At 36.6% G+C, this 13730-nt stretch overlaps 2 protein-coding genes across 6 annotated transcripts in view; both read right to left on the reverse strand.

The window, feature by feature from the left end:
* Positions 1-1360, reverse strand: part of LOC141344608 (adhesion G protein-coupled receptor L2-like) — a 68075-nt gene extending 66715 nt beyond the window's left edge. The window contains exon 1 of the mRNA XM_073849480.1: positions 1300-1360. Coding sequence (XP_073705581.1) covers positions 1300-1360 — 61 coding nt within the window. The remainder of the gene's footprint in view (positions 1-1299) is intronic.
* A 7187-nt stretch (positions 1361-8547) lies between these two features.
* LOC141345017 (adhesion G protein-coupled receptor L2-like) overlaps positions 8548-13730 on the reverse strand; it is a 171921-nt gene continuing 166738 nt past the window's right edge. For 4 of the 5 annotated variants that reach the window (XM_073849914.1, XM_073849911.1, XM_073849912.1 and 1 more), the window contains one exon: positions 8548-10309. In XM_073849914.1, coding sequence (XP_073706015.1) covers positions 9456-10309 — 854 coding nt within the window. In that variant the 3' untranslated portion in view covers positions 8548-9455. Of the gene's footprint in view, positions 10310-13221; positions 13258-13730 lie in introns of all 5 variants that reach the window. The other variant, XM_073849915.1, reaches the window with a different exon arrangement.

The following is a 13730-nucleotide window of genomic DNA, read 5'->3' on the forward strand; positions in this document are numbered from 1 at the left end:
ACTTTTTACCACAACAAGAACAGCAATGTACACTGTAAAAAGTTTTTACCAGTTTCAACTTAAAAACGTAAGTTCAGCAGCTGCCTTAAAGTTTTAAGTTAAATCAACATAAAACTACTATTCATTTCAACTCATGATAATAAAATTAGTTAAAATTACTTGTACTTTTTAGTTGATTCAACTTATGAGTTGAAATTACTTAAACTTTAAAGTTGACTTAACTTAAAATTTTAATGCAGCTGCTAAACTTAAGTTTTTAAGTTGAAACTGGTGAAAATTTTTTACAGTGTACGGTGAAATAATTGCAAGATTTGCACAGAACAGCATTTTTAAATAAAAATATTTTGACAGAAAAATTCAAATATTTCACTATTAATCTATTCTGCATTGCTTGAACATCTGTTCTGACAAATATTTTTCTCCCATTAGAAAATGAATCCTGTGAGAAAAGTGTCAGTTGCATGAGTCTCACACTGAATGCGTCAGAGTTGGCAGCCTTGTAAATGTAGGCCTTAAAGGAATAGCTCACCCAAAAACAAAAATTCTGTCATTTACTGTTCCAAAGGCTTGTTTGTTTGTTTCAGTGTCTAATTACGTTTTACATTTTCCTTTCTTTCAGTCCAAATAGTTCAACATGAAAGACAAAAGAAAGCAACGTGTGCAATTACATTTGATGCGGTTTTCTTTACAAAAGAGACCACTGCTGAGAGACTGGCTTTGGTCCTTGATGATGGTTTATATACAGTTTTGAATTTGGGTTTGGTTGGTAGACATTTATCTCTATCATTACATGACACCAAATTAAGAGTGTGGGAAGCAGAGTTTAGGTGAGGAGGAAGAGTAAATTATCCATCTGACTGAGATGACAATAAATCGGCTAAATGTCATGAGTTAATCCAATGGCCCGTCATCAAGGAAGCTTTTATTATTACGAGTCCAAATGTCTCCAAAGAGACGTATGCTAAAACTCAAATGTCTTTTAAAGTTCAGACTCTGTGTCAGCATAGTGAGGGATTACATATTTAAGAATCTGAATCTTACGAATCCTTTCCAGTATACTCACCTCTCTCACTCCTCAGAGAAGGCTGATTAGTTAAGGATTACAATTTCGTTTGTGTGAACAATCTCTCTCACTGTGGAATATCCCTTTTCTATCTCAGGCATAAACTTTGATAATGGAAAATCATGAATACTCTCCTGTGAGCCTTGCTTCATCTCCAGCAGTCATCACTGAGAAAAGAGCAAAAGAATATATCTTCAAATTTGCTCCACCTCTGGGAAGAAACAGTACAGTAGTACTTCCGAACCACAAAGAGAAAATATTCCTCACAATGCTCAGGAAAAGAAACTGGGTCGTCATCTTTGTCAGTGCAAAAACACAGGAACTCTGCTTTCACAGGTATGGCTTTGATAAAGAAGTTTGACTTGGCTGTACATGATTTTTACTCCTAAATTAGTGCAAAGAATTTAACTTGTTAATCTGGAGATACAGTTGAAGTCAAAAGTTACTTACACCTTGAAGAATCTGCAAAATGTTAATTATTTTAGCAAAACAAGTGGGATCATACAAAATGCATGTGACCTGAATAAGATATTTCACATAAACATATTTACATATAGTACACAAGAGAAAATAATAGTTGAATTTATAAAAATGACCCTGTTCAAAAGTTTGTTTTGTTTAGTGATAGTTGTTCATGAGTCCCTTGTTAGTCCTGAACAGTTAAACTGCCTGCTGTTCTAAAGAAAAATCCTTCAGGTCCCACAAATTCTTCGGTTTTCCAGCATTTTTGTTTATTTAAACCCTTTCCAACAATGACTGTATGCTTTTGTGATCCATCTTTTCACACTGAGGACAACTGAGAGACTATTACAGAAGGTTCAAACGCTCACTGATGCTCCAGAAGGACAAAACCATGCATTAAGAACCGGGAGTGAAAACTTTTGAACAGAATGAAGATGTGTACATTTTTCTTATATTGCCTAAATATCTTTTTTTTTCATTTAGTACAGCCCTTCAGAAGCTACAGAAGATAAGATTCTGTAATCGTTGCATATGATTCCGTCAGTTGTCCTCAGTGTCCAAAGATGGGTCTCAAAATCATACAGTCATTGTTGGAAAGGGGTTAAATACTCAAAAATGCAGAAAAACCAAAGGTTCAAACCATTTGTGGGACCTAAAGGATTTTTATTAAGGATTTTTAAGTGAACTTGTCCAAAGTGTCAATATATTGAGCTAACACCATTGTTATCTAACGCTGCCTTAATCATCCTGGGCATGGAATTGACCAGAGCTGCACAGGTTGTTGCTGGGATCCTCTTCCACTCCTCTATAATGTCATCACGAGCTGCTGGATGTTAGACACATGGTGCTTCTCCACCTTACGCTTGAGGATGCCCCACAGGTGCTTAATAGGGTTCAGGTCCAGAGACACACTATCCACCCCATCACCTTCACCTTCAGCTTCCTCAGCAAGGCAGTTGTCATCTTGGTGGTGCGTTTGGGGCTGTTACCAAGCTGGAAAACTGCCGTTAGGCCTAGTTTCTGGAGAGAAGGTATCATGTTCTGCTTCAGAATGTACAGTACATAATGGAATCCATTTGAATCCATGTTTCCCTCAATGAACTGCAGCTCCCCAGAACCAGCAGCACTCATGCAGCCCCAGACCATGATGCTACCACCACCATGCTTGACTGTAGACAAGACACAATTTTCTTGGTACTCCTCACCAGGGCATCGCAACACATGGGTAACACCATCTGAGCCAAACAAGTTTATCTATAGTCTCATCAGACCACAGGAAAATGCTTCCAGTAATTCATGCTCTTGGACAGGTTGTCTTCAGCAAACCGTTTGCAGGCTTTCTAGTGAGCCAGCTTCAAATGAGGCTTTCTTCTGCAAACCGAACCGCAGTGTGCGGCGTATGGTCTGAGCGCCGACAAGCTGACCTTCTACTTCTGAAACCTTTAAAGCAATACTAGCAGCAGTCATGCATCTGTTTTTTAAACCAGGTTCTGAACCTGACGCACAGAACGATTGCTCAACTTCGTTCAGAATGGAACCCATCTTGGAAAACCTGTGTAACTCAGTTTCAGGGTGTTACTGAACCTCTAATAGCCTTGGCCATCTTTGTGGAGAGCAACAATTTAAATTTTTCAAATCCTCAGAGAGTTCTTTGCCATGAGATGCCATGTTGAACATCCAGCGGTCAGTATGAGAGAATTGTACTTAAAACACAATTTTAACTGCTCTAATACAGGATACACAGCTGTGCATGGTCCTGTCAAGCAGACAAAAACAAATAAACATGATGAATAGGACATGTGGCTTTAATTAAACAACATACTGCTGTTATCACTTAGGATGTACTAGCATTTGTTGCCAGCTATTCTGACAATAATGGCTGTATGTTGAGGTATTTGCAGGGGACAATACATCTATACTGCTATACAAGCTGCACATTGACTATAAAATATATGCAAGTTTCATTTCTATAGTATTGAGAAGATAGAGACGATATATTAAACTGGTTGCTGAAATGGGAGGGGTATACTCACTTTTGTGAGATACTGTAAATAATTTACTGCAGATTTCCCCAACTCCTGCAAATGTTCTCATAGGGTAAGTCAGCTTTTCTTCTACTGACATAGACCTGTTATCCACCTCTACCTGAAAGCAACAATGTAGTGTCAACAGAAAGAAATTACTTGTCTCTTGAGTATTTTATGTCTTTAATACACTCTCTACAAAAAAAAAAAAAAAAAGTACACTCTAAAAAATAACGGTTCAAAAAGAGGGTTTTCACAGCAATGCCGTTTTTTTTTTTAGTGTGAAGAAAATTTGACAAACTAAAGAACCTTTTTCCACTGAAAAGAACCTTTTGTGGAATGAAAAGTTTCCAAGGTTATGTGGAACCACTGATGCCAATAAAGATCCTTTCTTTTTAAAGTGTAGAGCTTGCAGGGGAAGCATTTCTAAGGAAAACAGAAGAGGGCCTGGAACAGATCCTTGGGGTACTCCAGAGCACTGTGGTAAGATTAGCTCATCTTATCGGGTTTTCAACGTCTTTGTCCATTTCTGCAAATGAATCATTCTTTTCCACACAAGGATTTGATTTAGAGCTGGCTGAGAACCTGGAACAAATCATGCTGTTCTTACTGTCTATCCTACACATATGACTAGTTGAAGAAAGACTTGTAAGTCTAGTGGCCAAATTTATCTGCTGATGCACTGGTTCACAATACAAATTGATTTGCTTAGACAAACACATTTTAAACCTATGAAATAAATAAATGTCACAAAAGTGCACTCTCCGAACCAGTGAGTTTGTGCTGCTTAACAACAAGTGATACTAATGAACCCTCTTTATGCAAACAACCCATTTCGAGATGGAGAATGATTATATCACGCACACACAAAAAACAGCGACCTTAGAACTTCTTCAAAAATCTTTCCATACTTAACAGTCCCTGACTACAACCACCCACTGTCAAAATTGTTGTAATCAGGATGTGCATAAAACACTAACACTGTCATCATGCAAAATGGATAAGACGACAACATTGTCAGCAGTTTGCATCCAGCGGTTAATTTGCCATCTGCTCCACCTGAAGGGTGATAATTACATAGAAATAGGATGAGACGAGCTGCTTTTCCGAGTAAGAATGAGGCAATATATATGCATAAAACCTTGCGAAGCTTTTTGAAGGTGTTTAAGACTTTCATTAAGCCTGGTGTTATGTCTTAAAAACATGCTGATAAAAGAGCACTGGTGCGGTTTGCTTGTTTATGGGTCTCTTTTATGCATCTCATCTGGTTGGTGTGCACGCGGGCCGATTGTTTGGTGCAGTTAGTACTGTCGCAGTGCTGCACACCTGGGACAAAAGTTTTATGCGTGTCCCATTAACTGGATCGTTAACAACAAATTGCACTTTTAACAGTTTATTTTTGAAGGCATGAAAGGTATTGAGTTACATGACAAATGTTTTAGGAACCCAGTCCAGCTACAAACAAACCTTGTTTATTATTTTAAAGGAGGTGATGGAGAAGCCATGCTCTTAGGACCTGTTTCCACCTGTTTCCATCTTTTTAGATTTCTCTTTCTAAAAACTCAGACATACTCAAGAGTTTGGGACAGGGACGTTACCTTGGCTCAAAGGTCCTGCTGCAAAGTTTTAATGGTGGATGCATTGTGCATTGGTAAGGGGAGAGTGGGGTAAGATGAGCCATTTTGTAAAGCAAGTAATTTCAGGATGTTTCCTATCATTTTAAATTTTCTGAATGTATAGGATTCTCAAAATATGGCTTCTTATAAAAAAGAGGTTCCTGTGGCTCAATTTACCCCAGGTTAGTCAGTGGATAAGATGAACCATCTCAGATTAAATTGACTAATTAATATGACTGAATCTGATTTAAACCCATGTGACATTTTAAAGATGATTTACCTCTTTTAAAAATGAATCAATCAAATTTAATTCGACAAACAGTCATAATACTTTTCTTAAAGCTAACTTTAAATAAAACCAGTCAAATTAAGTTTCATTTTCAATCTTAATTAATTTATTTTTTTGCATTTCTGAAACAATATATTGAACAAGTTTTAACCTTCCCAAAAACAGACTAAACAGAGAGCTTGTTGAGTAGAACTAAATAAAATCTGAAACAGAATGAAGGAATAAATGTCACTGAAACTAATAAACATTTTAGTCAAAAGATTCTTGGCATGGCCTTTCTGCTATGTCGAACAGGCCATTACATATGGAGAACGAGAAATGACTTAAGTAGAAATAAATAAATACATAATTAATTAAATGCTGAACTAAATAAATAATGTATAAATGCCTTATGTATAAATAATAGCACAATCAAAATGACACTTTTGACAAAATTATTTATTCATTTATTTATGCATATCTGCATTTATGTATTTCAGCATTTAATTAAGTATGTATTTTTTCATCTATTTATGTATGTATTTCTACATTTATTTATTTATTTTAGCATTTATTTATTCATTTTAAAGCATCTTCTGGTTCTCAGAGAAGGATTTGATGCACTTGTACTGTACACTGTCCCTATCAAATAAACTACAAATAATATGTAATAAACTAAACCAGCTGAGTAATATCACACTAAAATACCAGTTTATACTTCAGAGATTTAACGTAACTTCAATGCCTTATGGTGGGGTAAGTTAAAGTGCTGGCTCAACTTACCCCACAGCATTTGGCTCACTTTGCCCCATAGCTGGCATTTTGAGAAAAAAAAAATAGCTAGCTTACCAATTCAGGCTAATATTTAGCTACATGGATTTATATGTTGCTAAATCACCCATATGCATCATAATTATTCTTAGACCTGAATAAATGTGCTTTGATGTAACATCTGCTATGCTAAAATTTTAAATAGGTGCCTTCCACTCCTCCCATGTGTTTCTCCTTTTCATAGTGTGGCAGAAACGATGTGTGATTCCAAAACACATGATCACATGACAGTAACAGTGTACATTCACCAAGAGACAGGGGGTGGCTCAACTTACCCCACTCTTACCCTATGTCAATTCTGGTTGTATTCTTGGGTGGTTCCTAGACATTTTGCATGTCTCCTTTGTCTGATACACCCATTTCAGGTCTTGGAGTCTCAACTATTGAGCTGATGACCTGAATCAGGTGTGTTTGATTAAGAAAACGTGCAAAACTGGTCTACAATCATTAGGGAAATGCACTCATATCAAATGTTAGATCTGGCACAGGTCACATGAATTGTGGTACAGGCTTATTTTGCATCAGGGACTAATGCTTAAAGAATGTAGGCTGCATCCTCAGATGGTGTTGAGGATTTGTCAAGTGTTTGAGGAAGCACAAGTGGACTTAATGCTCAGAAATACTTAATTTTCCACATTCCACTCCATCTTGTGCACGGTCAAGCATGCAAGCCTTTTAAAGTAGACCAGACCTTTCTTCCTAAGCTCTTATTCAACGCTGTCTTCGTGGACGTCAGCTGATGATGAAAATCCTGAAGCTGGAAAGGAATGTGGACAAATGAAATATACTTTTGGCTTTAGTTGCATCAGCCAAGTAAACATATTGTCTGCTTCGGTTCTTCCTGACATTTTAAGCTCCCCACGGCAAGGTTGAAGCTCTAACCTAAATGGCTTGCGTTGGAGAGTCATACTGTACGTTTTCTTGGCATTCCACCCTTAGCTTCCAGGTGCTGTGAAGAAGGGTTTAACTAATCCATCAAACAATTGGCACGATTCCATTTGGAAGTCTGGGGTGTAGTTTCCAAAGTATCAGCTACTGACGCAGTGTCTCATTCCTTTATTCTTTTTTACGCCACAGTGATGCAAATGCATGTTCACCTGCACTTGCAATATGTTGGCTGAGATTTCACATTTGCATTAAGTATTTTTTTATGGCCTTAGGATTAGAAAGGATAAAAAAAAGCATTTGTTAACCTATGCAGAGTGCAAATATTGTCCTATACTAACAAACCAGATATCCATGGAAAGCTTATTGACCCCTATGACTGGTTTTGCGGTCCATGGTCACATGTGATATAGTTCAGCAATATCACAAGAGCAAAAATCAACCCCCAAAATCAACATTGTGAATGTGATACTGAGTTAATATTGTTACATTTTAGACAAAATGTTGTCAATATAATCTTTGCTGATACATTTTTATAATTTATTGCTTTTAAATATATTTCATTGCTTATAAATATATTAAAACTTAATTTTTGATTAGTAACATGCATTGCTAAGAACTTGATTTGGACAACTTTAAAGGCGATTTTCTCAATAGTTAGATTTTTTTTTGCACCCTCAGCTTCCAGATTTTCAAGTAGTTGTAATGTCCTACAAATATTGTCCTATCCTAACAAAGGCTATTTAATCAGCTTTCAGATTATGTATAAATCTCAATTTTAAAAAAACTGACCCTTATGAATGGGTCTGTGGTCCAGGGACACATTTTTCATTGTTCTGCAATTTTTTCTGTCATTCAATAGGAATTCCGCACAATTGGGAATTTTTAAAGATTTCGCAAAGGGTTCAAATTGGTCATGTGACCTAGAAACGTTGACAAACAGAAAGTTGCTTGGTTTGAAAGTGACTGCTTTTAGAGACTTGTTACAATGCTAACTAAACAGAAATAGCAGTTTAGTACAAATGCATCACATTTGAGGGTAACGCTTAATTTTACGATGTCCTTGATAAATGTACTTACTATAGAAATAACAGAAAATTATGCATAATTACATGCAACAACCTTAAATCAAACCCTAACCATATAGTAAGTACATACTGTCAATTAATTAAAATGAACCGAAACTCTTTTGGGCAGTAAAATGGGTTACAAATAGTTTCATGAGTTTTGCTAAAACATAAAAAAGAACAATTAATACAAATAGCTAGCAACAATTTATTAATATCGCAAATAATTCATCAAGCAAGCTTTGAAGAAATCTTAAGTTATTTTTTCATTTTTTCACATACTTGAACAAAATGGCTAGTTTGCTGCCGCACTGAATGAGAATGACATATCTGCAAACAAGAAAAAATCATCACATTTATTCGATATCAAACAAGAGTTGAATGTACATCTGCAACGACAATGAGGTCTTAAAAAAGACTGAAGTGAATATCAACAGTGTTACATCACACCCACTTTCGTTCCAACCCTTTTCATTCCATACTTCATATAATAAATTATTTAGTGCCAAATACTGAGAAATGTTCTTAAGACATCGTGTTGACACGCATGAATGTTATTGATCCCTGACAAAGTCAAAGCGTTTCATTTTTTTAAGTAAAACATTAGTCCAATCCGCTCCAAATTTGTGCAAGACAACTTCCGTCAAGCTAAAAAAATAAGGAAGCTCGTTTTGTACACCGACGTTGGCAAAATACAACTTCCGTGATAAAATCCATAACTGAACACATCATTCACAAGTGGAGATATGTTGATTATGGGCTCAACTGGCTTTCTTTAACACCTTGTACTGCAAAATATATTTTCTTTAGTTGTCATTTGTACAACAGTTATTTGTGCAATAGAGAAAATATAAGGCCTGAGTCTGGGATATGAATTCATTCTTTTCATTTTCTGTATCACAGTCTTTTCTGCATTTCCAAGAAGGGAAGATTCGCCTGCAAAGTGGCTGGGAGTGTTTTCAAAGTCCTACAAAAATCACACATTGGCATGTTTCTTTTTCTTGTTTTATATATATATATATATATATATATACTGTACAAAGCTTTTGGCAGATGTGGATGAAGCCAGTCTTGACACTTTCTGCTCACTTCGAGCAGTTACAATAGAAGAGTTTGACCTGACCGTCGGTTCTGTTACTAAAAAACAATTCGTTGTGCCGTCGACTAGTCCCTCTCTTCTTGTCGTCTGCGGACAGGAGAAGCAAAAGAAGAAAACGAAGGAAAGGGAACATTCTTGGCTCAGAGGCTGGTGATCAGCTGCATCTGTCCATCGCTAGGGGGTTCGCCCTCTAGTGGAAGGCAGCCCTCGGGAAGCCCAGGGCCAATACAGCCCTCGCTAGTGCCTCGGCGACTAATCTGATAGTAGGAAAGCGGCTGAGTCCCGTCTCCCAGATCGGGCAAGCTCTTGTAGCACTGTTCCTCCGTTTCACTTTGGGCGGATGAGCAAGGAGAACCGTCGTCTTGTCCGCTGACGAGGTCGGGGGAATCGGAGGACTGGGAGTCTCTAAGATTGGGCATGCTTGTGTACAACGAGTCCCTGTTATTCGGCGAGGGCGCGCTCTCCTCATCATCTTCCGCCTTTTTACTGTCCTTCTGGAGCCTGACGGCCTGTTGGGACGCCTTTTGAGCATTGTAATGGAGTGAATGAGTTCGTTGGGGCAAAAGCGGAGCCTCGAGGGCTTCCCGGTCGTTCGGGTGAAGCAGCAGCAGCTCCAGCGCTGGATGGCTGGAGGATGGAGGCAAAGCGGAGGTGTCGGCAACTACGTCATCATCTTCACTCCGGTTTCCATTCCCGACACCCCCGTCGAAGGCTTCCTGCGGATCCCGGTGGCTGCCGTCGGACGCCGATTGGCATTTTGAGCTGGGCTGGTTTTGCGGCGGCCGGCGAGGTCTCAGATTGTTCTGAACCAGCTCGGAGATGATCATCTTCTCAAAGGCAACGTCATCCAGACGCACAGCTTCACCGGGCGGGCAGCACAACGCAGGGTCTTCGTAGTCGTCCTCTCGCAGCGAGTAACTGTTGTTGAAGTTGTCGTTAAGAGGGAGCGTGTCCATGGTGCTGACATCACGGCTGTGGGTTAGCGAGTTCTGGCCTGGAATGAAAAGATCAAAAATTCAGTACTAAAAATGGTGTTTGTTGCTATAAAGGGACATGGGATTTCTCATCACACTCATTACATGCCAAATGACAACTAAAAATAATGTATTAAAACTAGGGCTGTCCATTTAACGCATTAAATTGGTGCAATTAATTAATAATGTGTTCAAATTAGTAATTTGGCCTAGATCTATACTGCCCTCCAAAGGCAAAGTACAGTAACTACGCGAACACTGAAACTAAGAAAAATGCCTTCAACAGCTAGGTAAACATGTTGACACTCTCGCTTCTCTGAACGTTTCTCTGAGAGGGGACAAAATTGAACCAGGAGACTTCGCCACAAGACAAAACAGTTGTCACAAAGTCCATTTTAAGCCTTAAGTCAATTTTGAACAAATGTGTAGTTACTGCGCTTTGCCTTTGGAGGGCAGTATGCATCTTTCACTGCGTGCAGATGCAGGTTCACAGCTATCAGGATACAATTATATGCTCCTACAATACAAGATATGAGGGCAAAAATGCCCTGTATGGGTTTTTGTCTTGTATTTATATCATATGTGACCCTGGACTGCAAAACCAGCCATAAGTAGCACAAGTTTATTTGTAGCAATAGTCTATAAGACATTGTATGCATCAACATTATTGATTTTTAATTTAGTTTTATGCCAAAAATCATTAGGATATTAAGTGAAGATATTTTGTACATTTCCAACTGTAAATATATCAGCTTAATTTTTGATTAGTAATATGCATTGCAAACATCTTCATTTGGACAACTTTAAAGGTGATTTTCTCAATATTTAGATTTTTTTGCACCCCTCAGATTCCTGATTTTCAAATAGTTACGAATACTCTCATATGCTAACAAACCATACATGAATTGAAAGCTTATTTATTCAGCTTTCAAATGATGTTTTGTGGACCAGGGTCACATATGCCCCTAAAATATAAGATATGAGAGCAAAAAACACCCTGTATGGGTTATTGTCTTATATTGATATCGTATGTGACCCTGGACCATAAAACCAGTCTTGAGTGGCACAGGTTTATTTGTAGCAGTAGCCAACAATACATTGTATGGGTCAAAATTATTGATTTTTTTATTACTTTTATGCCAAAAATGATATTAAGTAAAGATCATGTTCCATGAAGATATTTTGTAAATTTGAAAATGTAAATATATCAAACTGTAATTTGTGATTAGTAATTTGCATTGCTAATAACTTCATTTGGACAACTTTAAAGGCGATTTTCTTAATATTTTTATTTCTTTACACCCTCAGATTCCAGCTTTTCAAATAGTTGTATTGTCCTATCCTAACAAACCATACATCAATCAAACGTTTATTTATTCATCTTTCAGATTATGTATACATCTCAATTTAAAAAAAAAAAAAAAAAAATACCATTATTACTGGTTTTGTGGTCCAGGGTCACATATGCTCCTAAAATACAAGATATGAGGGCAAAAAATGCCCTGTATGGGTTTTTGTCTTATATTTATATTATATTGTTCAGCAATATCTAATGAGCAAAATATCCCAAATATCTGCATGATTGTGAATGTGATACTGACTTTATATAACAATTTAAGAAACAAGGTAATATTGTTATATTTCAGACAAAATATTGTCAATACTGTCTGTTTTGCTCAATTTCACAAAAGAAAATATTTCTAAACAAAGAGAAATACTCTGCAGTGCTTTGCTACCAAATGATTCTGCATTTTGTTTAAAACTGAGTGAGTCAATGATTCAATGATTCATTTAGAAAGAGAGTCACTTGATTCGTTCTTAAATCAATCAGCAGTTTGAATGAATTGGTTGAATGAATGAATCACTCATTATGACTGATTCGACCTGTTGCCACCTACTTGCAATTCTTGTATTTATGGAATCAATATATATATATATTTTAATCATGTTTCAAATGTTTTTTCAAACCCATGAATTATCATTACTTGTAAAATAAAATATTTTGTTCTAAAGATATTTATATTATTTGTCATGTTTATTAAATGCGTTTCTCATTTATAACGATAATGACTTTAAATCACTTTTGTGGATGATTTCTAAGCCCAAAATGATGCGAATAAAGTGCAATTAATTCAGTTAATTAATGTGCACATCGTGTAGCTAATTCAATAAAACATTTTAATTGTGTGACAGCCCTAATTAAAACCTACACTGTAAAAAATTAGCTGTAGTTCTGCAGCTGGTTTCCAGTAACTTACTGTAGATTTTTAATTTATGTTATTTACTGGCAACAGTTTGTTCAAAGTTAAATGAACATTAAACATTAACAAGTCTTTGTCTTTACAGAATAAAACTATAAAATAACAACCTACTGCAAAGCATTCTGGGAACCAGAAACCTTCATCAACCTTTTTCTGTTTTTTTCCTTCAGATTTTGGTTCCCAGAATGCTTTGCATGAGGCTGTTATTTTAGTTTTATTCTGTAAAGATAAAGACTTGTTAATATTTAATGTTCAATTAACTTTGAACAAACTGTTGCCAGTAAATAGCATAAATTAAAATCTACAGTAAGTTACTGGCAACCAGCTGCCAGTAATACTGTAATTTCTACAGATTTTGTTTACAGTGTAAATATTAAATTAAAAGGAGTAGAGATGCATGTCACTCAACAGATACTGTTCAAACTAAATATTCAATGTTTCACTTTAACAGTAACAGCAAGCCAGCCAAAAAAAAACTCTTGCAAAAAAAAAACACACAAAAAAAAAAAACACTCAGCATTCATTTTTCCCACAGAAAAAGCATAAGCATAAACACAAAACATGCTGTAAAATGTCTGAGTCGAACACAACAAAGATGAAAGCGTGTTTATGAAGCACACTGATGCCAGTCCACAGATCACAGACCGCAGGCGTAGGGTGCGAACACTCACATCATGTGTGTCTGCTCAGGCTAGCTGACCTGAGAACTGCCCATGTGCCAAAAGAAAAAGAGTGAAACAACGGCTTTTTTAAAAAATTGCAGCGAAGACAGAAAAGTGAGAAATCACCAAGCAGAAAGCTTACAAACTTCAAAGGTCTGAATTCAGTCCATCAAGATCCACCAAACGCTTTTCATTTCACTCACAGTTTGAACAAATAAATAGCATGAATAAAGAAATATGCAAGACTTTTTTTTATGTGCAATGCTAAAAGGCTGAATGTAATTTTCCCTATAAATTAGGGTTAGAAAAAAATCTCTCTTTTTCAGTTCATAAGATTGAATTAGAATCAAATTGGCCAGGCACCACAGGGCACTGAATTGTTATTTGAAGTTTTGTGATGGAAATTAGTTTTGACTATATTATGCTCATATAAATTATGTTTATTATAATTATGATATAATTTATTCCCTGATTTAAACCTTTAGATTCAACACTAATCAAAACTAATAACAGCTAAT

Source organism: Garra rufa, chromosome 10, assembly GCF_049309525.1.
Source record: "Garra rufa chromosome 10, GarRuf1.0, whole genome shotgun sequence".
NCBI classification, from domain to species: Eukaryota; Metazoa; Chordata; class Actinopteri; order Cypriniformes; family Cyprinidae; genus Garra; species Garra rufa.